At 52.4% G+C, this 27,972-nt stretch overlaps 2 protein-coding genes across 5 annotated transcripts in view; both read right to left on the bottom strand.

Annotated features, from left to right (window-relative positions):
• Positions 1-279: 279 nt before the first annotated feature.
• Positions 280-21,538, bottom strand: LOC122753668 (PTTG1 interacting protein). Its single transcript, XM_044001237.1, has 7 exons — positions 21,344-21,538; positions 19,570-19,622; positions 16,326-16,434; positions 5,163-5,268; positions 5,007-5,072; positions 3,638-3,684; positions 280-1,964 (listed from the first exon to the last, which is right to left on the bottom strand). Exons 1-7 carry the CDS (start codon positions 21,456-21,458, stop codon positions 1,918-1,920), a joined length of 543 nt encoding a protein of 180 aa, XP_043857172.1. The 5' UTR covers positions 21,459-21,538; the 3' UTR covers positions 280-1,917.
• Positions 21,539-25,663: 4,125 nt separating this feature from the next.
• The window catches only part of ITGB2 (integrin subunit beta 2), a 36,927-nt gene continuing 34,618 nt past the window's right edge, over positions 25,664-27,972 (bottom strand). For all 4 annotated transcript variants that reach the window (XM_044002945.1, XM_044002948.1, XM_044002946.1 and 1 more), the window contains exons 15-16: positions 27,720-27,886; positions 25,664-26,663 (exon numbers count right to left, since the gene is read on the bottom strand). In XM_044002945.1, the coding sequence (XP_043858880.1) occupies positions 26,601-26,663; positions 27,720-27,886 (230 nt within the window). In that variant the 3' untranslated portion in view covers positions 25,664-26,600. The remainder of the gene's footprint in view (positions 26,664-27,719; positions 27,887-27,972) is intronic.

Below are 27,972 nucleotides of genomic sequence, written 5' to 3'. Positions count from 1 at the left end.
AACTCACCCCACATCCAATTAGTTGTCCAAGCCTTTCTTTGTCTCCCGAGTGCTAAGCACGTTCCGAAGCCTGGCTTGTCCTGGTCAGGGCTTTGGGAGCCTGCAGTGGCCTGGGGTCATCTCCACACCAGACAGGGCCCCAGCATTCTAGAGCAGACATTTGTTCAGTCTGGACTTAGTGCTTTCCCAGCTCATGTGTGTGGAGTTATCCTCACTGCCCAAGGACCAGTTACAGGCACACACGCACACAATATATAACCCATCACAGGTAACACAAAATTACAATAAATCTTTTTATTTGAAATTCTTAAAATTTAAGGTGCTCACAAGTGTGAGGATATTAGCCTGTGGCTACAGGCTGGTCTTGGTATAAAATAGAAATATAGCAGATACACTTAAAAAATCTGGGCTCCTCTAGGTAAGAAAGGATTAAATGCATGCCAGTAATTAGTCATACTTGGTAGGTCCTCTAAAGTCAGTTCCTCTTGCCACTACTTCTGACCAGCCGTGTCACTAACAGGCCACTGAGCAGCTAGCTCATCACAACATTGTTCTGGAAGCTCCTCACTTGGGGGGGAGGGCATGAGGGTTATTTATGGAAGAAAGATTCAAGCCAAAGATGGCTTCTTAGTGGGCAAGATTTTCAGTGTAGAGAGGTTAATTCACAGTAAGGCCATTACATCATCAAAAAAGTGTTTCTTTAAAAAGAGTGCAAGAATAACGTTCGACATTGCTGAAGATGAAAAGCCGGTTACACTGCACGCTAGCTCTGGGGGGAAGCCTTCTCGGCCTACTCCCCAGCAGAATGGGAATGCACCCGTGGAATTCTCACTGCCGACCTTCCCGGGCCCAATCAAGCCTTGATGAAGCCGATTCAAGGCTGCCAGAAGAGAACAGCATAGTCAGGAGCAAGGCCGGCATACTCCTTCTCAGACCGCCGGCCGCCCACACGCCACAGTCAGAGGTCTGGAAGCCAGCCCTCGTAGTGGGATGGCCTGGTGGCCTTGGGAACCCCTGCTCACCTGCTGAAAAAGGTCTGCTCTCCTCTCTGAGGCCCTGGTCAGCTCTGCTCCCCAGGCAGGAAATGGTGGCCTGGGCCCACACCCCAGCAGCAGAGCTCAGGCCTCTGGAGAGAGTTTTGAAGGCAGCACTTTGTAAGCCCAGACAGAGGCACTGCCCTTTGTCACCTGGGCTGCGAAGGAAGCAGGATGCTGTTCTCAGGTCCTGCTCCCAGAGCCAAAGAAATTTAACTGCATTTATTAAAAACAGAAGGATCCTATAAAAAAACAAAAAAACCTAAAAAACTTCTGTAATTCTGGTTGCCTTTTCCAATGCCACTTTTCCATTGTACTTCCAAAGAGTGAAGAACTCAAGCCCTCAGATGGTGGCTTCTTTTGGGGGTGAACTACAACTTCCCAGAGTGCCCTCAAGAATGGTGCATGTTTCAATGGGTGTCTGATCATGGAGAATTAAATGGAAAGGGTGACTACATTTCAACCAAAACCAAGGCCTCTGTTTGAAATAAAAAGCAATGCTCAGGATGTCGAGCAGAAGATGACTTGGGAGGGGGCAAGAAAGGCCAGCCAAGAGCAGCAGTGTCTCCTGGGCAGAGAAGACCGCTGCAGCAGCGGGCAAGGTGACCACCTCTGCCTTCCTGTGGCTTTGGCTGATCAGAAAGGACAAAGGGGAAGGACGGCTTCCAACCTCTGCCCTCTGGAACACTGCTAGGGATGGAGAAGCATTCATCTGTCCAAGGAGAGGGGCCAGAAAAATTCATCAGGGATTAAAGAGGGTCTCATTTGCACATAAGGCTCTTTACTGAAAGCATCAGATTAATGGAAGATGTGCACGTGGCTTCTGGTCAGGTGCTATCCTACGTCCCCTCGGAGGAGGCCAGCAGGGAGCTCCCTGGCGAGGCTAGTTGTTCTCAAATCGGGCGTAAGGGTTCTGTTCTTTAAACAGCCCTGAAAACAAAACAGATGACAATTACAATCCATTCGTCAAGTGGGAAAAGTGCAAGGGAAGGAACTCCTGGAGACACAGGATCTCCTCAAGGCCACGAGCCAAATGATCCCAAGAAACCCTGGTTGGTCCCATTTGTACAACACGTCTTTTTTGGAAAGTTAAGGCAAAGTGTGAGTTTGGCCTAACTCTGTGCCTAGATGTAGGACCTTCCGCAGATCCAACGGGCCCGAGCAAGCGGACAAACATGGCCCTGGAGTGAACAAGCCCCTCCCCAGATTTAGGAAGTCCCTGAAATCTGGCTCCTGGGCTCAGAATCTGATGCACATAGAAGGGAAAACACAAGTTCACAGGGGAGCCATTTCCCAAGTCACCAAGGCCACCTCTCGCCCTCCGGGGGGCATTTCTCTCATCATTAACTGGATCACTTTTGTCCAAGTCCCTCCTGTGTCTCCCCTGCCCTGCCCTGCCCAGGGTGCCCAGCATCCCTCCTTAGGGAAGGTGGGAGCATGGCTCTGCTTCCTATCAACGAGCAGCGTGAACAACCAGGACTTAATGGACACTGATTCCATGGCCCAAAGGGGCCACATGTGGTTCTGGGCACTGGGGGAGGCCAAACAAGTCCGGGGCCCTGGCCTCGACAGCTGTCTGGCCCACTTCGGGCAGACCATGAGCTATCTCTGCTGGTTGGACAACGGGGCTTTTTCTGCTGTGTTTCTTGACCCCTGCTTAAATTTAGCAACAGAGCCACATGATGCCATGAAATAAGACACGCTCAAGCACCAGCACGTCGCCAACTCCATCAGAACCTTTGGTCCAGCTGAATCAGCACGCACAGGTCTATACTCGACCAGGAGCAAGGTTAGGAAGATACCACCACCATGCATTCAGCATGCACACACACCAGGAAACGTGGCCCTTGGGAGAAAATGGTGGAAAGAGAATGAGCAAGATCAGGAAGGGGTGAAGGCTCCCAAACGTACACAAGATGGCGTCAATGAGAGGAAAGTCTGGAAAAATTGAGTCACTTGGATCTTAAGAGAAGGGGGGAGGGGAGAGGTCAGTGGGATGACCCTTCTGAGGCTTGAGCCAACTACTGTGACCTCTAAGTGGGACCTTTATAAAACAGAGGGAAGGGAGGGAGGGGAAGAGAAGAGAAGAGAAGAGAAGAGAAGAGAAGAGAAGAGAAGAGAAGAGAAGAGAAGAGAAGAGAAGAGAAGAGAAGAGAAGAGAAGAGAAGAGAAGAGAAGAGAAGAGAAGAGAAGAGAAGAGAAGAGAAGAGAAGAGAAGAGAAGAGAAGGAGCAGGGTTAGGGCTAGCAAGGGCAAGAGGGACAAGGACCTGGTGCTGTCACAAAGCTCCACAGAGAAAGGCATAAAGGGATGCCACCAAGAAGCTGATGGGGGATGTCTGAGAGCTGCCCAAGGATAGATGGATTGGGGAATGGGAACCAGGGGCCTGATCCTGCCTAAGTCAGAGGCTAGAGATGCCCAGACAAGGCCCAACTGGGGAGATGTCTCCCAGCCCAGATGGGGCCCGGTTGGGGAGACGTCCCCTGGCCCCAGGAGCACTCCACAGAAAGTTCACCATATTCAGGCATAAGACACTGATGGCGTGGCTTCAAAGGACATGTGTGTGACTCAGTGCACAACGGAGACACTTCGAGGGGGCCTCACCGTATTTTTTCCTTATTTCTTCATGTCTGGACTTCATCTCGGCTCTCCTGCAAAAGAAAAGAAACCCCATGAAGCACAAACCTGCCCAAGCTGGGGGACAGGAGAGGGCGTGACTGTCCCCTTCTCACTGGCAGGCCTTCGGTCTCCCTAACTAGGCCCGAGTGGCCAGAAGGCTCTGATCCCAAGGCCTTAGTGGACACCTGCCTGCCTGCCACCTCGCACCCCTTACCAACAGGTCTTCATTTCACCCAGAGCCCTAAGTCTTTGGCTTCTGAGGGTACAGTCACTGCACCCTCCTTGCGGAGGGAGCTGCCCGGACGGGCTCTGGGCTCTGGGCTCTAGGCTCATGGGGCTCAGGCTCCAGTCTTGGCCACCAAGGAGCAAGTCCATCCATTCAACAAATGCTGGTCGTGCACCAGGCGAGGAGGAGCTGTCACTGGAGAAGCTACATGGCAGAGGGGCCCGGTATCAGCCCCTGGCACAGTCAGAGCTGTGCCGGAAGAAGGCGACTCTGGCGGCTGGGTGAGGGCAGAGACCAGCCAGGCCGGAAGTCCTGCAATCCTTTAGGAGGCTTAGGAAAGGGACATGCAGAAGAGGCGCTGGAGGCTGAGGTTGGCTGGTGAGGGAGAGAAGGGAGGACTCCCTGGGGAACGCTGGTAGGACCCTCGATAGAGGGACTGGGGGGCGGGATGGGTCCAGCGGGCTACTAGTGGCCAGAAGTGGACACCAGCTGTGTTGCTCTGGGAGAGGATGAGGAATGGGGGCCCCAGATGAGCCTCAGAGGAGGCCTAAGCCTGGCTCGGCCTGAAGGGGACAGTGACGGGGGAGCAGAGGGCCAGGCCTGCAGTTGAGGGAGGAAGAGAGAATAGTCCCTTCTCTGGATTCTCTTGTCAAACCAATGAGGGGATGGGGCCGGGCAAACCCAGTACTGAGGGTGCCTCTTCTGGTCTGGAGACTGTCTCCCAGCCTTGGTGCCCCTGCCCTTCATCTAGGTGGCTAACGCCAACACCTCCCTTTCTGGGCCCTCCTGACTTCTCTTTCCCCAGATGCGACAGCACTGCCCGGCCTTGGGCACAGGCCTTCCTTAGAGGCTCATTTCCTACGACACTCCCTCTGGCAAGCCTCTCCGGTCCCCCAGCCTAGCCCCATGCCCCTCAGGCCACGGTCCAGGAGACCTGACAGCTGACCAGTGCCACCTTTCAGCTTGGACTCCAGTGGGAATCTCGCCACAGGCCCTTCCGAATACTGTAGACTAAAGAAAACCGAATGACAAGGACCCAGTATGCATTCTGGCACAGAGGCCAAGGTCAGAATGTGAGCCGCTGGCACCCAGCCCAGGGGGACCCTGGGCCTCAGTCAGCCCCCTCACCTTTCCTCCTGCCGGACTTTCCTCTCTTCTCTCTCTCTAACAGCACGCTCTTCCTCTTTGTCTGACCTGCCAAAACCAAGAGAGCAATCACTGGTCCGCCAGGCCCTGGGGCACGCAGCCCAGAGTCCCCTGCCCCAGGCATCCCCCCCCACTTGCCTTTGGTTCTTCCTTTTCCTACAGCAGCAGCAGCAGCAGACCGTGATGGCCAGGAGGAGGGCTCCCCCCACGACTGACATGGCGATGATCAGGGCTTGGAAGTTAACTGTGGACACAAGAACAGGCAAAGTGAAAGTGGCCCAGGGGAGCCAGGCCCTCCCTGCTGTGGTAAAATATGAAAGTTTTTAACAGTCGGCTAGGATAACTGAAAGACGCCAGTTTTTCAAGGACCACCCTTTTGGGGAGGAGATGAACAGTCCGCCTGCTGCGCATGTCAGACTGCCTGCCGGGTACAGTCCACCTGCTGCGCATGTCAGACTGCCTGCCGGGTTTTTTGACTTCTGGGGTGGAGAGAAGGGGAGTAGCCTTTTTTGCCGGCTTGGCGGGAAGGGCGGCGCGGCACAGACGGTCTGACTCACTCCAAAGGTGGCCTAAATCGGTTTGGTGAGTTTTTATAAGGAATATAGACTAAGCCTAGATTTAAGACGATTTGTACTGTATTTCTGTTTTCCTATCCTTCTAATCAACAACACCTTATATACAATAAAGGCTCTATCTAGAAAACCAGAAGCTTCTTCCATTTACTAGTCTGGGAGATGAGTTAAGGGAAGGGTTAAGTAGGGGCGCATGTCAGACTGCCTGCCGGGTTTTTTGACTTCTGGGGTGGAGAGAAGGGGAGTAGCCTTTTTTGCCGGCTTGGCGGGAAGGGCGGCGCGGCACAGACGGTCTGACTCACTCCAAAGGTGGCCTAAATCGGTTTGGTGAGTTTTTATAAGGAATATAGACTAAGCCTAGATTTAAGACGATTTGTACTGTATTTCTGTTTTCCTATCCTTCTAATCAACAACACCTTATATACAATAAAGGCTCTATCTAGAAAACCAGAAGCTTCTTCCATTTACTAGTCTGGGAGATGAGTTAAGGGAAGGGTTAAGTAGGGGAGATTTATGATCTAATATCCAATTTTAAATCTCACACTGCCCGGGGCGCCTCCTCTCCATGGGCCCAAGCAGCCCGCACGCAGGAGCAGACCCCAGGGCTCCAGCCGCTGCCAACAAAGGCGTGTCATCTCACCCCTGAACACATTCAGACTCGGGAGTGAGCCGTCACTTCTCAGCCCCGGGCCAACACAGCTCTCCCCAAAGGTAGCAATAGGCTTTTCCCAGCATCCACCCAAGACCCCCGCCCCCCACCCCCGCTAGTCCTTCTGAGTCTCCTTTGCCTAACATGGGGATATCACAACCCTGGCCTGTGGGCATGCCCAAGAACTCGGACCTGGGCCCATGCTCTGCAGTGCTGCCTGGCGACCTCCTAAGCTTCCAGGGGCTGAAGCATCCTCCCCACACAGACGACGGCCAGCCGCCTTCTCTCTTGGAAGTCATTTCCACCGGGAGGTCACATGGGCATCCCAAATGTACCATTACTTCCTCTGGAAACCCACCGTTCTTTCGATGTGTCTTTGGGTTGAAGGTCACAGCCCTGATTCCCCAAATGATCCCCACAAGGTCCTCTCCACATGTGGCTGCCCCCCTACTGAGCTCTGCTGCCTAAAGAGTCCCTCAGTTCCCCTCTCCCAAGGCTCTGCCCAAGCCACCCCCCAGGGTGGGGGGAAAGGGCCCTCTGGTCTCCAGGATGAAAGCTAAAGCTCTGGGCCACTTAAAGCCCTCCCTACCTGCTCCCACCCATTCCTCTTGGCTGATTTCAGAGCATGTGCAAGGCTGAGTCCAGAGAGAGAGCTCCTGGGGATCCCAGGGAGGGGCTCAAGGGACACAGAATCTGACCCAACTCTGGGGATCTAGCAGTTGGAAGAGGAAGATCCCTTGCTGGTCAGCTCAGGCCACCCCATTTCTGACAACTCCATAAACTAGAGAAGGAAAATTCTTCCCTGGAGGGCCCAAGAAGGAAACAATGTTTTCCTTATTTTTTTTCAGAGGCAATGAGGGTTAAGTGGCTTGCCCAGGGTCACACAGCTAGTAAGTGTCTGAGGCTGGATTTGAACTCGGGTCCTCCTGAATCCAGGGCCAGTGCTTTATCCACTGCGCCACAGAACTGCCCCCTTCAATGTTTTCCTTTAAATAAATCATATCAGCAAAGTCCCTTTCTGAGTCCGTCCACCAGGGTCACTGCATCATAGGGATAGGGTAGCATCTCCTTGTCCAAAGCCGCCATCATCTTCCCATTTACCCACAAGGATGCCCCCTTCATGCCAAGGCCAGTTCCTGGGTGGTGCCAAGTGATACTCTAAAAGAGGCAGTTTGGAGACAAAGCACCAGGGCTCAAATCTGGGGTCTGCTGTGTGACCACAGGCAAGCCCCAAGTCCCCTGAACCCAAGTTTTCTATTTGCAAAATGGGAGCGACAGTATCTGTAGACCCACAGAGACTGAGAGGGTGAAGAGGTGAGTCCTGCTGGGACCACGGCCACTGCTAGTCTACACTGTGAGGGGGGAGTGAAAAGGAGAGTATGAATGATGACAGCTCTGTGCTAAGCCCTTTGCAAAGATACCTCATTTGAACCTCATAAAAGGTCTGGGAGGGAGGTGCTGTTATTATCCCCATTTCACATGTAACAATTGGAATGACACCACCTGCTGGAGACTTACTGTAGGAAAGTTCCAACATGAGGAGAGGGCCTCCGAGGGCAGGACCATGCATCTTTTCTTTGGCGTCAGGAAGTGAAGGGGGAGGCTGGCGTGCTGGCTCACTCTCTTTCCTGGGGACTCTGACAGAGAGCGAAGCTAGGAATGTTCTCTCCCTTTAATAGATAGATGAATCTAGGCCTTTCTCACTCTCTTTACCAAATTCTTATTCTCCTTAATAAATGCTTAAAAGGGGGGCGGCTCAGTGGCGCAGTGGATAAAGCACTGGCCCTGGATTCAGGAGTACCTGAGTTCAGATCCAGCCTCAGACACTTGATACTTACTAGCTGTGTGACCCTGGGCAAGTCACTTAACCCCCACTGCCCCGCAAAAAAAAAAAAAAATGCTTAAAAGCCTAACTCTTGCTAAAGCTTATAATTTATTGGTGACCACTCATTACATATTTTAGACAGTATAGCTAGAATTTTAGCCCTTATAGACAGATGAGGAAATGGAGGCAGACAAATTAAGTGACTTACCCAGGGTCACAGCTAGAAAGTGGCTGCATTTGAACTCAGGTCTTCCTGCCTTCAGGCTAGGGCTCTGTGCACTGGGGCGCCCCCAAGCTGCTAACATGCCATGGCACAGAGCTTATTATGTTTATGTTCCGTTTCTTATTGTTGATGGCTACTCATTTTATAATAAAATTATTTTAACATTTTACTTACATCACTGGAATCTACCTACCCCTGAAAAGCTGATCTCCTGGATCTCTTCTGTCACCCAATAATAAGCAGTCCGGAGAAGTGAGACTTTTCAGCAATCATTTTTTAAATGCCTTTGGCAGCTTGCTGGTTTCTAAACGATTTGCTTTGAAAGTCTAGACCTTTGTACATGTCTAAAGTATGGCCCCAGATCCTGCATCCTTTGGATGTTAATTAATGGAAGAGGCCCAGGTCCATCCATGAGGGGGCAGGGCTAGAAGGTGGGAACAGTAAAGGTCTGGGGCCTTAAGGAAAGCTGAGATTGTGGTGTTCCCCAAATGGATCCCCCAGGAGAACTCAAGCGCTGTAGGAAGCAGCCTCTTAGGAACCCCATGCTGGTTAAGTGTGTGGTAAAATAATGGAATTTGGCAGACTGACTGGGATAGGCCACACCTGGCCTGGCCTGAGTGACGTTTGCTGCTGATGTCAACAGAGGAACCACTCTCCACAGGCAGTCTGAAGGACCTCCCCTTTTGGGAGAGGGAAAGTAAATGCTCACTGAGGGGGGTTCAGGCTCTTTCTGAAGTCACTTTCTTCCCAGTCGGGTGAGCTGGCAGGAGCTGACGAGGTTTTTCCTGATAGTTTGTCCTGTGGGCCCTGACTGCAAAGCTGTTTTCCCACTGAAGCTACAGACCCCAGGTGGTGAGTTAACATACGAGCCCTGCTTTTTTTTTTTTTGATGAGGCAATTGGGGTTAAGTGACTTGCCCAGCTAGTAAGTGTTAAGTGTGTGAGGCTGGATTTGAACTCAGGTCCTCCTGAATCTAGGGTCGGTGCTCTATCAACTGGGCCACCTAGCTGCCCCGAGCCCTGCTCTTTTGAATTAGCTGAGCTGGAAGTGAGTTTGGGGATTGTATAGATTATAGGTTAGAGTTAGGGGGATTATCCAAATTTCTTTTTCCCTATTCCCTTGTCTTTGATTTTATTAATTTCACCTTTGCTGTTTATTTTATTCCCATTAATAAAACCTGATTCGTTTGTGGAAAAGAGGCTGTTAGGCTCCTTTCTTTTTTTTTTTTTGGTTTTGTTTTTGTTTTGTTTTGTTTTGTTTTTTGCAGGCAATGGGGGTTAAGTGACTTGCCCAGGGTCACACAGCTAGTAAGTGTCAAGTGTCTGAGGCCGGATTTGAACTCAGGTACTCCTGAATTCAGGGCCGGTGCTTTAACCACTGCGCCATCTAGCTGCCCCCAGGCTCCTTTCTTATTGGCCTGGGAGAAATATCTAAAAGGGCAGTTCAGAGGGGAGGGAGCTTTGAACCTAGAGGTTCCTCATTATTTCCGGGACACAATATTACAGTGAGCCACTCAATTAACTCTCCCTATATAAATCTGGCTCCAACAGGTGACAACAACTATCCTTCCTTTAAAAAAATGCCAAGATCTGTATCCCCAAAAGATCATAGAAAATAATAAAATACTTTTATGATTAAAAAAGAAAAAGAATGAGAGCTTGGGTGGAGAACACCAGTGAAATGGGCTGCTGGTCAAAGGTCGTTGCCTGCCTCTGGACTCCATGCATCCCTTCGGAGCATCCCTGGCTACCTCCAGGTCAGAAGCTTAGATAACACTGACATAGCTCCAGACAGACCTCCTTCAGGGCTCTCATCAGATCAAGAAGCCATGTCTCCTGAGAGACCCAGATTTGTCACTGGGATCCTATTTGCCCCCAAGCCTTTGGTTCATGGCCTTGACCACAGGTTGCTCCTGTGGCTCCCATGGACAGAGGGGGAAGGGAGGCACAGCAGAGATAGGAGCCGAGTCCCTGAAGGGGAAATCAATCAAGGGCTCCCCAGTGGGCTCATGCGGTGGCCAGATCTGAGCAAAAGGCAGTGATCAGGACAAGAGAGGAAGCAGCTGCCAGGACTCATTCTCTTCTCTCCCTTCAGAGCAGCAGAACTCAAGATGTGGAGGGCGAGGGCACCCCAGGTGGCCAAGTGCAGACCCTTCCTCATCACAGATGCACCCAAATGTGTGGGGTTTCTGCTCCAGGTGGGTGTGAGCACTGCTGAGAATCCTTCTTCCCTGCCTGCCCAATTCAGGCTCACACATGAATATGCACATGCGTGTGTGCGCACACGCTCGCGTGAGTGAGATGCCTGCACCCTCCACCCACAAGCATCATCCCCATTAAGAGCCATAACCTTTGTGTTCGGCACAGGCCTCATCTCCTGGAAAGACTGCTCTGTACCCACTTATCAAACTTCTCTAACCACACCACCACCACCTGAAAAGAGGCTGAATTATCCTTTTTAAGTTCCACAGCTAAATAGCTCAGCAGCTTGCGTGAAGTTTCACAAAACTCTGAAGACTAAAACACGCGTGGAAAGAATGTGTTCCACAAGCCTGTCGGCTCTGAAATACAAGAGAAAACCGGGTTCACTAAAGAAACTGGTAAGATTTGGCGCCTGAAGGAACCTAAGGGGCCAGCGACTCCAACCCCTGGCCCTTACTTTACAAATGAGGAAACAGGACAAGGCCGTGGAGCTGGCCACAGGCCCCAAGGGGTCTGGGCCTGAGTTGGAGCTCTCTGACTGGGCAAAGAAGAGCCAAACATGTCAGGCACGACCTAATAGGCTAAATGAATATTCTGTTCTCTAATCTACTTCACCACCTACGGGCACCATCTGTGACACCTGCTCTCCCCCCCCCCCCCAAAGGATCAGCACACTCCCTGGAATATTCATGGGTCACTCAGTTTGACCCCAGGTGCCTCCACGTTGAGCCTTTTGCTGCCACTCAGGGCAAGGATGCCTTCTGGGAAGGCGCCATTGGAGGAACCACTGGGAGAGTCAATAGTTTAATCTGTTTTGCTCATGAAATACTTGCCAGCCCACAGTGTTAGGTGGTAAAGACAGGCAAGTCTCAGGGCTGGGAATCAAGATCCAATTTCAAACGGCACTGAAGCGAGGAGGGTATTCACCCACTGACGCCCTGATTCCTTCTGCCCACCCACCCACCCACCCGTCCTTCACTCAACAAGCACAGACTGAGACTTCCCTGTGAAGACAGCACTGTACTAGACATGACGGGAATCTCACAGCGAGAGAAAGGCAGGTGATGCACCCCCGAGGGTAGGAGGGGGATTCTGGGCGAGTGGTTCAGAGGTGGCACTGGATGGGTTAGCAGAAGGACAGGGATGGAGCTGGTAGGAGACTGAGAGACTAACAGCAGTGACCCAGATTGTCATGGAAAAGGGGAAGAGGATGGTTGGGTTTAAAGATTTTTTTTTTTGCGGGGCAATGGGGGTTAAGTGACTTGCCCAGAGTCACACAGCTAGTGTCAAGTGTCTGAGGCTGGATTTGAACTCAGGTCCTCCTTATTCCAGGGCCAGTGCTTTATCCACTGCACCACCTAGCTGCCCCCAAGAATTTTTAAAAAGTAGATGTTTTCTGGCTCCCTTTCTGAAGAATAAGAAGTCTAGCCAGCCTGCTGAACAAGGGAACATAACCTCCCCACCACAAGAACCCATCCGGCCCAGTCTCCAGGAGGGGAGGGCTGCTCATCAATCCATGTCCTTCTTCCCTTTGGAGCTTGGGGTAATTCCCAGGAGGGCTCCATCTCAGAAAGGGGGCAGCGCAGTGCTGGCCATCTTGGAGCTGGACTCCAGCCAGGCTTCACGCCCTCCCTTGACCATCTCATAAAGGAAAGGAACAACAGGCATTTATCAAGTGCCTACCGAGAAGTGCCAGGCACTGGATCCTCACAACCACCTGGGGAGGTGGCTGCTATTATCGCCCCGGTTTTAAGTTTCAGGGACCCGAAGCAGACAGAGTTGGTTAAGTGACTTGCTGATGGTTAAGCAGCTTGTGACGTCTTTCAGACTCCATGCCCAGTGCTTTACCCACTGCACCACCTAGAAGCCTCTCCCAAGCACTGCCCGGCCAACGCCATCTTAGCTGCTTTTCCTTCTGCCAATCCCTGCCGCTACTGCTCTACGATGATCACTGCAGAGATCCTGAGCGTTGCCACAGCAAGGGAAGGCAGGCTGCTCAGTCAAGAACCAGAGCAGATGGACCCCGGGAGAAGCCGTGGTGAGGCCTGCTTGCTGGCAACTTCAGAGGCAGAATTATACAACAGGCCGGTTGAATTGGAGAAGAGACGGCCTTGGCCTGGGCACAGACTATGGCCCGCCACCTGCTCCTCTCCCTACTTGGTTCTGCCCTGTCCCACCCAGCCTCGGGGCAGGAGAGGTCAGGCAGCCCCACTCCTTCCCCAGACAAAGATGAGGCTGACCAGGCTGAGGCACTACAATGGACAGGCCTGCCCCCAGGGGATGCTCCTTGCAAGGTGGGCTAGTTTGTCCTTAAAAGATTTGAAAACTGGGGCAGCTAGGTGGCATAGTAGATAAAGCACTGGCCCTGGATTTAGGAGGGCCTGAGTTCAAATCCAGCCTCAGACACTTGACACTTACTAGCCGTGTGACCCTGGGCAAGTCACTTAACCCTTATTGCCCCACCAAAAAAAAAAAAAAAAGATTTAGAAACTGTCCTTGAGACTAAGTTAGCTTAGGCTGTGCATGTCATGAGAAGCTACGGGTGACCCTGAGGCCTGGCCATAGACCGTAATGGACAACTGAGGCAGTGACCTTTGCTTGCTGAATCAGCTCTAGAGAGCTCACTCCTCATGGTGTGGTGAAGTCCATCCCTTGTGGCTCACTGTCCAAATCTAAGTGACTCCATTAGTTCCAAAATCAAACTTTTAAGTACCATGGGACGAGCCTGAGCAGGCCCCCCACACCGAGTTCCACCTGAGGATAACCACACTGATTTGTGTGGGCACTGACAGAACGAAGCGGGCAAGTCATGACGGTTTAGGAAGAGCTGGGGGCAGTAACGCATAGCTGTAAGTCGGGGCAGCTTCGTTTTGTGCCATAAACATTCAGTCAGGGGAGGGCAGAAGCTATCCCCAAGGCCCAGCGCATAGTAGGCCCTTCATAAAGGCTCCTCCCCTCATGAAGAGCTGCTCACTTCAGCTGGGTCAATAACCATGAAGGATTGCTCTTGGCAGGGAAACCAGAAGGAAGCTAAGAGATGCTTGGCCCTTGGTCCATCTGCTCTGACACTGCTCTTTCCTCAGAGAGACAGAGGACATGGTGCCCAGTGCCTGCTGCCGGCCTTCAGCCCATGCCATTCTGGCCTCTGGTCTGTGCTCCTCTGGGCCTGGGCCCCACTTCTGGATTCCTTCTCCAGGACTGGCCCTTGGCTTCCATCTTTTCACCACCCAGGCATCCCCGCAGGCCAGAGTCAGCATCATCCCAAGCCCCTTCCTTGGGCTCTGACCAGGGAATCAAGGAAGAAACTCCTCACAGCCCCAGGTCTAGGCACAGCAGGCCCATCACCCTACACAAGGCCTGGGCTGTGGGGGTAGCCACGCCTGGCCTCTTTCCCTCAGAGCACCCCCCCCCTTCTTCCAAAGGAGAGTAAAGAGAACGCGCACAAGGCGACGGGTCATCTCCAGGGGGACCCATCCCTTACTCCATGGCTGGGGGTTTTCTACCAAGGTTACTCTGTATTTTCCTTCCCTTCCTCCATCCAAACTTGCCCTTCCTGCCACAACCCCAAAATCACGTTATCCTGAGGCCAATGACTCACCAGCCTCCCCCTGACTCAGTGACCACCCACACCCCAGCAGCTTTTCCCTGTGGACCAAAGGCAGCCCCCTTCCTCTCCCCTTTCTCCCATGCTCCCTTTCAGGAAAGGAAACAGTAGATCTGCTACTTTGTGGCACGGACAGCACGTGCCAGGCCTCTCATCTGCCCAGAGTCATGGTCGGCTGGGTACCACAGCCCGGCCCCCTCCCCTCTGCTTTCTTGAGTCTTCCTGACAGCTTCCTGTCAGCAGGGTCCAGGGCCTCATGTGGGGGGAGGCAGTAGGCCTGTGCAAATGCCTCACCCCCACCCTGACCCCAACTGCCTCCTCATCCTCTCTGGGTGCCTCCTGTGTAAGATGGGGACCTGCCCCCTGGTGTGTGGAGGGCTACATACACATCGTGTGTCGGGAGGCTTCAAGGTCCCGAGGGCACAGATGATCTACCTGGCAGGGGAAGGGCTTGACAAAGGCATCTGCTGCCTGGGCCCCCAGATGAGATAAGCCTCAGGCTCCTGAACCCCACCCCCAGACTGTGTGCCCAGCAATGTTGGACTGGCACCAGGGCGGGAAAGAAGCCCGGGTGAGACCCGAGAGCTTCCATTCCGGGAGTCAGGGAAGAGGAGCCAGAAGGACATCTCTCCCTGGGTCACCGGACATTCACGTCTGAGGCTCCAACTGTTACAAGACCACAAGGGGGCCCCCTCCCCCCTCCACAAACCGCCCCACTCATGGCAAGCTCCCTCTTCTCCTCCTCCTTCAGCCTCATCTCCCGTGATGAAGGGGCCTCCACCTGACCAGGTGATCCTATTCCATCCCGTCTCTGCCAACAGATTGCCCCGGTCATCCCCCCAATGTCTCCCTGTCCTTGGGCTCCCTCCCTCCTGCCTACAAACAGGCCCCTGTCTCCTCCGGCCTGGAAAATCCCTCACTTGACCCTCCCGTCCCTGCTAACTTTGGCCCCACAATCTCTGCTGTCCTGTGTGAAGCTCCTCAAAAAGCCCGTCTACACCAGTGCTCTCTCCTTAACCCCTTACGGTCTGGCTCCGGGCCCGTCATTCCCTGCAGACCGCCCTCTGCAGTGACTGGGGATCGCTTGGTGGCCAAGTCCAGTGGCCTTTCCTCGGTCCTCGTTCTCCTTGACCTCTCTGCAGCCTCGGATACTGGGAGTCGCTCTCCTCTCCTGGATATTCTCGCCCCTCTGGGGTTGTGGGACTCTTTCTCTGCCTCCCTGTCTGTCCGCTCTTTGCTGGATCCTCTTCTAGGCCACACCCTCTGACCACAGGGGTCCCCCAGGCTCTGTCCTGCTTCACCCCATGACCTCATCAGCCCCCGTGGATTGAAGGACCGTCTATGCAGACAATTCTCAGCTCTCCCTTTCCTGCCCCCAATGCTCAGCCCAGCTCCAGTTTCCTCTCCACCTGCCTTTCAGACATCCTGAACCGCATGTCCAGTAGACGTTAGTCAGTGTGTCCAAAATGGAGCCCAACAATAGCCTCGTGTCCACCCCTCAGGCTCCTAACCTGGGAGTCTTACTGGACTTGCCACGACCTCTCACCCCCAGATGCAATAAGGCCTGCCAATGTCCTCACATTCTCCCCTTCTCTGGGCCCTGGGTGCAGGCTCCACCCCCTCTCACCAGGACTACAGCAGTGGCTGCTGGGGGTGCAGGGGTGGGGTCTGCCTGACCCAAGTCTCTCCCCCTTCAGTCCAACCCCGTCACTCCCTCCTCAAGAAAGCTGAGAGGCCTCCAAAGCCCTTCCTAAGCTGCCCCCACCCAGGCTTCTCACACACATGAACAAGATCCTCCCCCAGGCCTCGGATGCCCTCCCTCCGCTCTAACCACTGAACTTCCTGGCTTCCTTTAAGTCCCAATCAAAAGGCCACTTCTTCCAGGAAGCCTTCCCTAACCCCTCTAAATTCCAGGTCCTTCTCCTTGTTCACTGTTTTCTCTTTATCCTGTCTAGAGCTTGTTTTGCACACGGTCTCTCTCCTATTAGGCTGTAAGATCCCTGAGGGCAGGGCCTCGCACACAGTAGGTACCTCATAAATGTTTCCTGACCTCAGCTTCCTCAACGTGTGAGCCATGACTCTGCCCCACAAAGGTACTTTGGAACCAAGCTCTGGCTCCCCCAAATCAAGTGGCTCCCCCTCTCAGCCTCAGTTTCCTCGTCCATGAAAGGGGGCCACCACCGTGAAAGCATGGCCATCCAAGTGCAGCAGCAAGGGGAAGACTTACCCCAGCACACGCCCCAACGGGCAGAACTCAGCGGGCACAGCGAGCTGGGCGGCAGGATCTTCCTGACGGGATAGTCCAGGCAGGCGTTATTGGTATAGCACCAGAAGCACTAGGACAGAGACAAGGAGGGCAGAGACTCAGTGTCACTCCCCATGGCCTGTGAGGGATAGCCCCAAGCACCCACCAACCAGGCCTGTCCCCTTTCCGTGTCCCAGGACCACCCTCCATCTCACCTTATGGCCAGCCCCCACAAGGCTTTCTGGTCGTGGTTCAGCCAGTGACCCCCAGGATCCCATGGAGCCTTTCCCCACCCCATCACCTCACCCACCCCTCCCAGCTGTCTTGGATCCAAATTAGTCTTAGGCCTCATCTTCACCCGGGGTCCCTTGGATGACCTGGCAGCCCAGGCCCCAAATGCCCTCCCCTTCCTCATAACTTGGGCTGCCCACTTCTGTAGGAGGCTCTTTCTCATCACCCCCCCATTACAGAGGAAAGGGGAGCCCTTAATACTTAATAAATGCCAATTGGTTCGACTGGAGAAGACGTAAACTGAGGCTGGGAGGACCAGCACAGAGACCCACCAAAGGAATCCCCGCCCTGATGTCATCAACAAGGGGCCCCCCAGGAGGGGGCCGCCCCTGCTCAGGCGGTCCTCTCCATCCTTGTTCCTTCTCCTGGAATCAAGCTCTCATCTGACTAACTCTTAGCACTGCAGCCTCTCATCTTATTGGGGGGAGGTCAAGAGAGGACAAGAAGGGGAGAGGGGCTCTGGGCTTTCTCAGCCACTGTGGTGAGAGGGAGAGAGAATCAATAAGAAGACAAGCACTGCACTAGGGATCAGAGAACCAGGGACTGGACACCATCCTAAAGGCTCCTTCTGGTCAAGCAGGAGGACCCAAGATTTGAAGGATGCCTCTTGGGGGAGAGGAGGAAGAGTGGTCAGCAATGCCACAGAGCAGAGGGTGAACATCAGGCCTGGCCCCAGGACCACAAGAGGGGGTTGACTGGCCTCTCTCTGCTGCTGACTAACCCCAGGCAGAGGGTGGCTGAAACCCATTCATCTAAAGAAGGGAAGGAAGCACCCCCCTCAATCAGGAAATCAGGGTCCAAGCAGAACAATTAATTAGGGGCAGACCGAATCAGCTGTGTAGCAACAGAGGCCTGAGGGCAACAGTTTTAGGGGTGAACTGCTCAGACCGAGCTGGATCATGGGACTTGGGAGATGTCTGTTTGGGGCACACGGCAAGATGGCATCAATGGGCTTACTTTTACAATCATCCCCTCTTGGCCTGGAAACAATCGCCCCTTCTTAAATCTCAGAGGTTTTGGTCTGACTGGGGAGGTCTGGAGTGTCCTGGGGGCACAGTTGGGCCCAGACATCTGGTCTGGGTTCAGCAGAACCAGACTGGCAGGACTGGCCCTGGGAGCTAGATGGCCCTGATGTCTGGGAGTGCCTGGGGAGCACTGCCCCACCCCACCCAGAAGAATGAGATTGAGCTGTCCTTCCCTTGCTCATACCTCCCAGACGTGTTATCTATTAGGGATTGCCTGTGCTTGGTCTCATCACCCAGATGGAAATCTGCCAAAAGAAGAAGCCAGCTGGTACAGGGGACAGAGCTGGCCTGGGTGTTGGGGACCTGCCTTTGGCCCTGCCCAGCTGGGTGTGAAAAAACCTCATTAATTCCCAAAACCGTGGGGCAGATTCAAGACCCACCCCCCACAGCCCCTTTTAAAGGAATGCTGTAGTTTTTAGTCTTTACCTTTGTTACACAGAGATCTGGACCGGCTTTCCGGGGCCAGACCACACCCAGGAGGAAGCTACAGTGTTCAGCTCAGCCTGGGTGGGGTCTACCTTCTTCCATAGAGCTATTTTCCCTGGTTCCTAACCAAGTCAGTGTGATCACTGCTTAATGGACACTTCTGGTCCTACGAGAGCATCCATGCACGTGATCTCTCTGGACTACCAAGAGGTTAAGGAGCCACTTGGTCAACTGAGAGAGTCATTATTAACAAGGGATTTTCCAGGGGTCCCTTTCTCTTCACCCTAACTGGGGAAGGTTCAGTGGAGGAACTTCAGCTAATCTCTTTTTGGGACCAGCCTAAGGGTCCAATAGAGGTGGAGAATAGACTCTTTGTCTAGTTCATTGAATTGAGGGGATTAAACCACACCTCTCTGAATGAACCTTTGCCCCTCAGGGTCCCATCAGACCCCAAGTCATTTTAATGTGAACCACCCTCAAGTCATGCCAACCAATGGAATTGGATGATGCTAGCCAATTAGCTTTGGTGAGTGTGTAAGGAGCCACCTCTATGGAAAAAAGAAAAAAGCCTGGACCACTAGGGCCTTGCTCTCTTCTTCTAACCCTAACCCTGGACTCTTTTACTCTCCATGTGCCCTCTCCTGGCCTCATTGGCTCAACACGCTGGCTATGTGATTGTTTAGGCCTGTAAACCTGGGACTGGGGGGGGGGGGGGGGGGGGGGGTTAGGGAGACACGAAGTCAATACTTTAATAACATGGGATAACAATAAATGTTCACTGTCCAAAATGGGTGCGAGAGCGGAGTAGTATTTTAGAAAACCCAGTCTGGCCCCCAATTCATCATTTATATAACACAATTTGGTCACCACAAAATACACAGTTGGTGACGCTATGACTGATATGGATACAATGGATTATAATTTACCCTAAACTGTGTCTCCTGTAATGGTCTTATTTGCTGCCCAGGGGAGCACGGGCAAGGTCCTTTCTCTCGTCCTTTAGGTCCCTGCTTGAAAAGACCTAGAGCTTCAAAAGCCAGGAGTTCCTTGGAGTGCTCCCGAGAGCCTGATCCCACAGAAAACACACCTTTGCTAAGAAAAAAGGCAACAGTGACTGACCGTCCAGCCACCAACCAACAAGTGCTTTTCAAAGGCCTTCCTTGTGCCAAAGAGGTGCTCGCAGTCTAGCCAGGAGAGCCAGCGTGTGCACGTGCGGGCCTGTGTGTGTGTGTGTGTGTGTGTGTGTGTGTGTGTGTGTGTGTGTGTGTGTGTGTGTGTGTGTGTTGGGGGAAGGAGATGGGAGGTTGGCTCTGAGGATGATGGAGGCTGGAGCAGGGTGAGAGTCTACCTACCCAGGAAAGAATTTGCAGGGTGAGGGAGAAGTCAGTAGCTTGAGCCCTGGGAGGCTCAGAGGATGGTGGGCCAAGGGCCCCCAAAGCCACCCTCAGTCAGAGGGGCCCTAAAGACACACCCTCACAACTTACCGAGACATTCTTCAAGCACTCAGTACAGGATCGATTGTTGCTCTGGGAGCAAGCTGGAGGAAAAAAACAACCATCCATCAACAACCCTCAGGAACCCAAGGAACAACATGACCTGCATTTCAATCAACACTAGATTTCCTCCCACCAATGACCTGTACGCACAAGAAGAGACTCACTCAACTAGTCACACCCAGAACCCTAGACTTTTACAGATCGGGAAACTAAGGCCCAGAGAGGGGAAGAACTTTGTCCAGGGCTCCCTCCCACCCACAGTCTGGGGGAAGACCTCCCCGCCCCGGCTCCACAAGCATCTCAGTGGCTTATTTTCCTCTGTGAACAAAAATCTATCCCAGTGCCCCCACCAATGGGAGAAAGAGAAAAGCAAAACTCTTGTAACAAATGTGTCAAGTCAAGCAAAACCAAGGTCCCGGCGGCCCCATCTAAACCCTTCTGCCTCCATGCCAGGGCCTTGGTCAGGAGGAACCTGCTCCCTTGTCAGCCCAGATCTGACTGGTTCCTCACCCCCACTTCTGGGTGGTTGGGAATGTAAAGGACCTTCCCCTCAGCATGTAATCTAGGCGGCCCCTGGGCCTCTTCCCTGTCCTCCCAGGCGGAGTCTCTTCCACAAGCTTTCTCTCAGATCAGGGCAGAGGACAGCAGGACAGCAGGACAGCCACCCCAGGTCCTGACCCTCCTGGGGCTCCTGGAGCCCGAGCCTAAGATCACAAAGCCTTTGGCCAACCCAACAGCCTGCAGCCCCAAAGCCTCCAAGCGTTTGCAATCTGTGGGGCCCACAGAATGAGGCAGGGTGCTAGAGCGGAAAGCTCTAGATGTGGAGAAGGAAGAGCTGGGCTCCTATATCCCCTTCAGAGACTTGGGAGCTCCGGGAGATTCCCTCCTCTTTAAATCAGGGCGGTGAGGTGACCTGGGACCCCTGGGGCATCAGAGGCCTGAGACACCCCCCACCAATCAGGGCGTCTTCAGTCCACTGGTGTTTGCAGGCGGGGTTTGGGTCATAGAGGGAAGCAAGCTCTCTGAGGGCAGGGACTGGCTCGCTTTTGTCAGCGCCAATAAATGCTGGCTCATGGATTTGGAAGGGCCTAAGAATAACTCAGAACTGGCATGAGCCGCCTCTTTGGCTCCAGCCCCAGGCACGAAAGGAGCAACACCCAAAGACAACCAAAGGCCCAGGGAGGGAGGATGAGGAGCCCCCCCAAGCATGTCAGGTGGGGGGCCAAGGACCCCCGGAAGTGCTTGTCAGGTGGAGAGAACAAGAGCCCCCAAAAGCTCCCAGCGGGAGGGGCCAAGGCCGCCCAGAAGCACTTGGGAGGGGGCCAAGGACCCCCCAGAAGTGCCTGCCAAGTGTGTGTGGGGGTGGACCCTGAGAAGTGCCTGTCAGGTGTGGGGGGGAGAACAAGAGCCCCCAAAAGCTCCCGGCAGGAGGGGCCGAGAACCCCCAGAAGCACCCGCGTGCCCGCCCACTCCTCCCTCGGGTCCTCGCTCGCATCCCCAGTCTCCGTGTATAACCCCCACTCCGACACCCCCCCAAAGTCGGGGCCACTTCGGGGAAGGAGGGGGTGACGTAAAACCCGGCAGAGGAGGGTAGGGAAGCTTGGCTTCGGGGCCCGCCCCCTCGCCACTCTGCGCAGGCGCGGCGGGCCTGCCTGCGGCCCGCTCCCTCGGCGCCCTCCCCCGCGCAGGCGCACTGGGCTCGCCTCCCGCCCCGCCCCCGCCCTCCCCGCCGCCCCCCCCCCCGCTCCGAGCGCCGTCTCACCGGCGGCCTCGCTCTGGGCGGACACGGCCGGCCCGGACAGAGGCGACAGCAGCGGCAGCAGTAGCAGCAGCAGCGGCCCGAGCCGCGCGGCGCGCGCCGGGCCCCGGGGCTCCATAAGCAGGCGCTCGCGCCGCTCCCAGACCGGACAAAGACGCGGCCTCAGCTTTCCGTCCCAGCTCGCGACTGGGCAGGCGTGGGGCGGGGCTGGGGGCGGGGCCAGCCCGGGTGTCACCGCGCAGGCGCCAAGCCTCCTGGAGAGGGAGGGAGGAGGGCCAAGGGAGGGACCTCATTTTTTGGAGGGGGAGACTGAGGCGGGGACCAGCTTCACGAGGGGCCGTGGACTGGGCAGGAAGCACAAGGGAGCGGAGCTGCCTGGAGAGGAATGTCGCCGATTTCGGGAAGAGGGTCTTCAGGACCGAGGCGTGGCCCCAGCCCCCTTCCGGGACCCCGGGCTGGAGGGGAAAGCCCCCCTCTGCGCCCAGGCCCTCGCTAGAGAGGGCTGCCGGGCTTGCAGAAGGCCCCGGTTTTTTCCCGAGCCTCGAACTTGTCCTGAGCAGGGTCAGAGGGGGAACAGATCAGTGGGAGCAGCTGGCCCCTGAGCCCTGGGCGGGGGGGGGGGGGGGGGGGGGGGAGACAACCCAGCATCACGTGATGGATGGTTCATGCCGAGCCAGACCCCCAGGGAGCCAAGGAGTAACTCGAATGTCCATCTGTTCTGACCCTGACTCCAGTGTGGCACCTTTGATGGACTTGAGAGGCTCTTGGTTGACTCATGGATCAGGACCAGCCCCATCCTACCAAGTTTCTTATACAGTTCTAGTGCTGGCTAGATATCCCAGCCAGAGGGAGGCCCTGGGGAAGAGACCCACTCTCCTCTTACAAACGGGGAGTGGGCAGGCAGCTGATGCCTTTGGCAAACTGAGCCCCACTCTCAAGGGCAAAGGATGATGGGATCAGCTTCCAAGAACCTGTGGGTGGCCTAAGACCAGGGGCTCCTGCAAGCACCAGAAAGAGAAAAGTGTCTTCTCCAGGAAACTTTAGGTGGGCTTTAACTTTAATAATAGTGTGTGGGGGTGAAGTTTGTATTTCTTTCAACTTTGCTCTCAACGGTATATGATTTTGTCTGTGAGAAGAAATTAGAGAAGTCAGCAGTGGGAGCAACTGTATCTGCAACTCAGTCCACAGACAGTAAGGGGCTCGAACAATTGGCCAGAAGGAGATTACAGGGATCTCTTTGCCAGCACTGAGGCTGGACTCTTGTTTTGCCCTTACTCAGATCCAGGTCACAGTCTTGGATGGTGGTCCCAGGTCAGGGAGGAGCACAAGCCCACAAGAGTTTGCAGCTATAGTGGAGTAGGATTCTGTTCATAGTTCCAGGGCAGAAAAGCACAGTTGCTTGCAGATGAGCGCACAGGCCAGCAGAGTAGTAAACATAACTCTCCTTAAATCATAGCACCTTGAAAGAGCTATGGACTTACAAATGCCTAGAAGTATCTGAAAACAGTTGCACAAACCCCCTGAAGCTTCAGACAGTGTGCCTACCACCCTGGAAAAAGTGCCCCACTTTAACAAAGAATTAAGTCAAGAAAAAGGCTGGGAAAATGAGCAAACAAAAAAAAATGCTGACCATAGAAAGTTTCTATGGTGACAAGGAAAATCAAAATACACCCTCAGAAAAAGATAAAATCAAAGCTGGTACATCCAAAGCTTCCAAGAAAAATATGAATTGGTCTGAGGCCATAGAAGCACTCAAAAAGGATTTTGAAAACAAAGTAGGAAAGGTAGAAGAAAAAATAGAAAAGGAAATGAGAGTGATGCAAGAAAACCATGAAATAAAAGTCAACAGCTTGGTAAAGGAGATATTAAAAAAAACACTGAAGAAAATAACACCTTAAAAAAAAGGCTAAGCCAAATGGTAATAGAGGTACAAAAAGCCAATGATGAAAAGAATGCCTTGAAAAGCCAAATTGGCCAAATGGAAAAGGAAATACAAAAGCTCTCTGGAGAAAATGACTCCTTAAAAATTAGGATTGAGGGGCGGCTAGGTGGCGCAGTGGATAAAGCACCGGCCCTGGAGTCAGGAGTACCTGAGTTCAAATTCGGCCTCAGACACTTAACACTTACTAGCTGTGTGACCCTGGGCAAGTCACTTAACCCCAATTGCCTCACTAAAAAAAAAAATATATACCTAAAACAAACTTTAAAAAAAAAAATTAGGATTGAGCAAATGGAAGCTAATGACTTTATGAGAAATCAAGAAACAATAAAGCAAAACCAAAAGAATGAAAATGTAAGATCGCATTGGAAAAAAAATCAACTAACTTAGAAAACAGATCCAGGAGAAATAATTTGAACATTATTGGACTACCTGAAAGCCATGATCAAAAAAAGAGCCTAGTCATCTTCCAAGTAATTGTCAGGGAAAATTGCCCTGATATTCTAGAACCAGAAGGTAAAATAAACATTGAAAGAATCCAACAATCACCTCCTGAAAGAGATCCCAAAAGGAAAATTGCCAGGAATATCATAGCCAAATTCCAGAGTTCCCAGGGCAGGGAGAAAATATTGCAAGCAGCCAGAAAGAAACAATTCAAGTATTGTGGAGCCACAGTCAGGATAACACAAGATTTAGCAGTTTCTACATTAAAGGATTGGAGGGCTTGGAATATGATATTCTTGAGGGCAAAGGAACTGGGATTACATAACCAAGAATCAACTACACAGCAAAACTGAGCATGTATAATCCTTCAAGGGAGAAAAAATGGGAATCCAACAAAAGAGAGGACTTTCACTCATTCCTGATGAAGACCTGAGCTGAATAGAAAATTTGACTTTCACATCCCCCAAAAGAGAAAAAGACCTATTTGTACAAAAATATAGCAGCTCTTTCTGTGGTGGCTAAGAAGTGGAAAATCAAAGGAATGCCCATTAATTGGGGAATGGCTAAACAAACTGGTATATGATGGTGATGGAATATTATTGTGCTATAAGAAATGACAAGCAGGATGACTTCAGAAAGGCCTGGAAAGACATGTATGAATTGATGTACAGTGAAATGAGCAGAACCAAGAGAATACTGTGCATAGAGACAGCAATATTATTGGATGAAGAACTGTGAATGACTTAACTATTCTCAATAATACAACAATCCAAGACAATCCCAAAGGACTATTGATGAAGCATACTATCCACCTCCAAAGAAAGAAGTGAGATTGATGGAACACAGACTAAAGCATGCTATTTTTCACTTTCTTTCATGTTTTTTCTTTTATTCAAGTTTTCTTACACAAAATGACAAATATGGTAATGTTTTACACATACATGTATAACCCATATCTGATTGCTTGCTGCCTCAGGGAGGGAGGAGGGGAGGGAGGGAAGGAGAGATAAAAATTGGAACCCAAAACTATAAATAAAAATGTTTATTATGTGTTTTTTTTAACAAATGACTTTCACATACAAAACTACAGAAGCATAGAAAGGTAAACAGGAAAAAGAAATAATAAAGCATATTAAAAGGTTAAATCATTTACATTCCTACATGGAAAGATGATGCTTATAACTCACAAGAACTTTCTCATTATTAGGGCAGCTGGTGTGAGTTGAATATGAAGGGATATCTTTAAAAAATAAAATTAAGGGGTGAAAGGAATGCATTGAGAGAAAGGGAAAGGGAGAGGTGGAATGGGGTAAAGTATTTCATAAAAGAAGCATGAAAAAGCTTATACAGTGGAGGGGAAGATGGGGGGAGTGAGCGAATCAAACTCTCATCAGAATTGGCTCAATTGGGTGTAGTAATCTATCTTACCCTGTAGGAAAGTAGATGGGGAAGGGGGGGGGGGAGGCCCGAGGTTAAAGCAGGGAGGGCAGGTTGGGGGAGGGAGCAGTCAGAAGCAAAACACTTGAGACACGGGGTGAAAGGAGATAGCAAATAGAGTAAATGACATGGGGAGGGAATAGGATGGAGGGAAATACAGAACTGAGTAAAATTTATTAAAATAAGAGCCATTCCCCAACTGATAAATGATCAAAAGATATGATTTATGATGAAAAATGCCATCCATCTCCAGAGAAAGAACTGATGGTGTCTGACTACAGATTGAAGCATGATTTTTTTTTAGTTTTTTTGGTCTGTTTTCTTTCATAACCCGACTAATATGGAAATGTTGTGCATGATTACATGTCTAACTTGTGTTGAATTGCTTGTGTTCTTAAGGAGGGGGGGGAGGGGGAAGTTAAAGATTGTTTTTACATGTAAATGGGGAAAAATAAAATTCTAAATAAATGAAAAAAAATTAAAAAGAAGAAATTAGAGACCAATCAATCTACTGACATTTTAATAAAAGTTTAAAAAACCAGAAGCACAATTCTATCCAGGGTATACTTGTATTTGCTCTGGTCCATGCTTTGTGGGGAGAGGGGAGACCCTGCCAGTAAGCATTTGCTACCAGACCACTTGGAGCCTAAGAAGATTTGGGTAATTTCTAGCTCCTCACAGATGCCAGATGCCAAATGGAGATACATCACAGGGGTCTGACAATGCAGCGATGAGACTGTGGAAGAGTGTACCCCACCTCCACAGAGCTCTGTAATACTGGGACATCATCAACAGGCCTGTTTCAGCTCCTATAGATTTCAGAGTACAGGGCCTGCTATCCATCCGTCCTCCACACTCGTCCATCTGTCCTTCTACCCACCTGTCCACCCATTTTCAGCACCAACATCCTATAAAGTCGAGGTCATTAGGCACCGAGCAGAATATCTAGGTGGATGCCCCCTTCTCCTGCCTCCGTTTTGCTGAGGTTCAGCATAGAACCAGAAGGTTGGGCAGAGAGGCCCCACAGGTGCTGAAAGGAGGAGTGTGAACATTCATCAGACACGTGTGCTGTCTCTACAGGCTCCCCTGGTTGGTAAAGTGGGGACACAGGAGTCATGGGCAAGGCCTGACCAGAACACTTGGTGTGTTTTTCTCTGGCTTCTGAATTGTCTAGTTCAGTGCTGAAGTCCTAGGGAAGGTGGGAAGAATTCTGACAAGAGCAGGACCTACTAGAGACACTGGGCAGGTTCTCAAGGCAGGCCCCAATCTCCCGAGGGTCAGAATGATTGGGCTGTAGTTCAAGTGGCATCAGTGGCTGCTGTGAGAGGGGCTTCCGGGTCTAGTCCAGGCTCCTTGCACAGCAGGGACATCGTTGACTGTCCTTGATGGACTTGGGCGTTTCAGAAGGTGATCGGGTCTCTTTGCAGTGATGGCAGCCACCTAGTTCTCTGCAAACTTGGGGTTCATAACAGTTGTTGTTGCGCTCTTGAAAAGGGGATTATCCTGGGAAGAGAGCACGAACGTGGGGTTGGTCAGTACAGGGCAAACTGCTCAGAAAACAGAATTGGTTGTTCCATGGCTACCAGAAGAGATGTTTGGGGCTGGAGGGGCAGGGCTCAGGGAGGGCACCTTTGATCTCTCCTGCTGCCCACCAACATGCCCAGGTTTTGCCTAGCCCTGAGAAAGCCTTGGTGGGATGCCCGACCATTAACCTGAACCCCAACCTCTCTCTCGCCTGCCTTGACAGGCAAAGGCCTGTGGTCAGCTCCGGCTTCCAAGAGCTCCTCACGTCCCACTCACTTCTTATCCCCTTCCTACGCTCTGGCTTCCGGCCCTGGAATGAGGGTGACTGAGGGTCTGCCCATCTCAATGCCCGCTTCTTGTCCTCTACCCCCTGCTGCATCTGGCACCGATGACTACTCCCTGTCTCCAGCCCACAACCCTCCCCCAGTGATGGCTGCCTCTGTCCACTTCTTGGTTCCTTTACTGGCTCATCACCCATCTCCAGGCCCTGCTATGATATATTGGCTCTGCCTGGACTCTCCTCAGCTCCTGGGATGGGGTGTGCTGCCCACCTCCTGGACACAAGGAGACACAGACCCTTTGTGGGCATGTCTGCCAGGGGGCATGTTTGGCTGAACTGAGACTGTTACAAAGTTTTGATTTTCTTTCCTTCCCAGTGAGGGAGAGCAAGAAGGCAGATTTTAGCTTAGGAACAAAACCCAAACTCATCGATGCCCCCCATCCAGTCACCCTCTCCTGCCCTCACTTCTTAAACCCTTGGTGGAAAAGGCTCCTTCTGGGAACCTCAGACTCAGCCTGGCCAACATGGAGCCCCGTGCACTTCTCTGACCCGGGATTCTGTTCCTGTGATTGGGGGGGGGGGCACCCAGCAGCCCGTCAGCCCCTCTGGCACATAGTAGGTGCTTAAAGAGCTGCCTGTGGAAATCCAGCCTTCGAGGCTCCTGCAAAGAGTCTGGCTGAGCTACCTGCCCCCCGCCCGCCCACTGGGACTGTGCAGCATCAAGCCAAGGTGGACCATGGCCATAGACCACTCACATTGTTCCACTGCGACTTGAGCTTCTCCTTCTCAAAGCGCCTGTATTCCCGGAGGTCGCTGAAGTGTGTCAGAACCTTCCAGATGGCCAGCAGCAGCACACCGATGAGCACAATGCCAGCCACAGTGCCCCCCACGATGGCTGGGAGGTTGGGTCCGGCCACGCATTCTGTGGATCAGAAGTGCCGGGGGTGAGGCCCCAGGCCAGCATCCCCTCCTCTGCCACCTCCCATGCCAGGGCTCTCCCTTTTGGGC

This window comes from Dromiciops gliroides, chromosome 4 (genome assembly GCF_019393635.1).
Source record: "Dromiciops gliroides isolate mDroGli1 chromosome 4, mDroGli1.pri, whole genome shotgun sequence".
Lineage (NCBI taxonomy): Eukaryota > Metazoa > Chordata > Mammalia > Microbiotheria > Microbiotheriidae > Dromiciops > Dromiciops gliroides.
The sequence above is the reverse complement of the archived record's forward strand: the minus strand, read 5'-3'. Positions and strand labels throughout refer to the sequence as shown.

What these genes read in the sequence shown, in the direction of transcription:
- LOC122753668 (XM_044001237.1), bottom strand. Translation starts at nt 21,458, where the DNA reads ATGGAGCCCCGGGGCCCGGCGCGCGCCGCGCGGCTCGGGCCGCTGCTG. An exon ending in CGCCCAGAGCGAGGCCGCCG is followed by an intron (nt 19,623 to 21,343) that starts GTGAGACGGCGC and finishes TTTTTCCTCCAG; the next exon opens with CTTGCTCCCAGAGCAACAAT. An exon ending in AGTGCTTGAAGAATGTCTCG is followed by an intron (nt 16,435 to 19,569) that starts GTAAGTTGTGAG and finishes TCTCTGTCCTAG; the next exon opens with TGCTTCTGGTGCTATACCAA.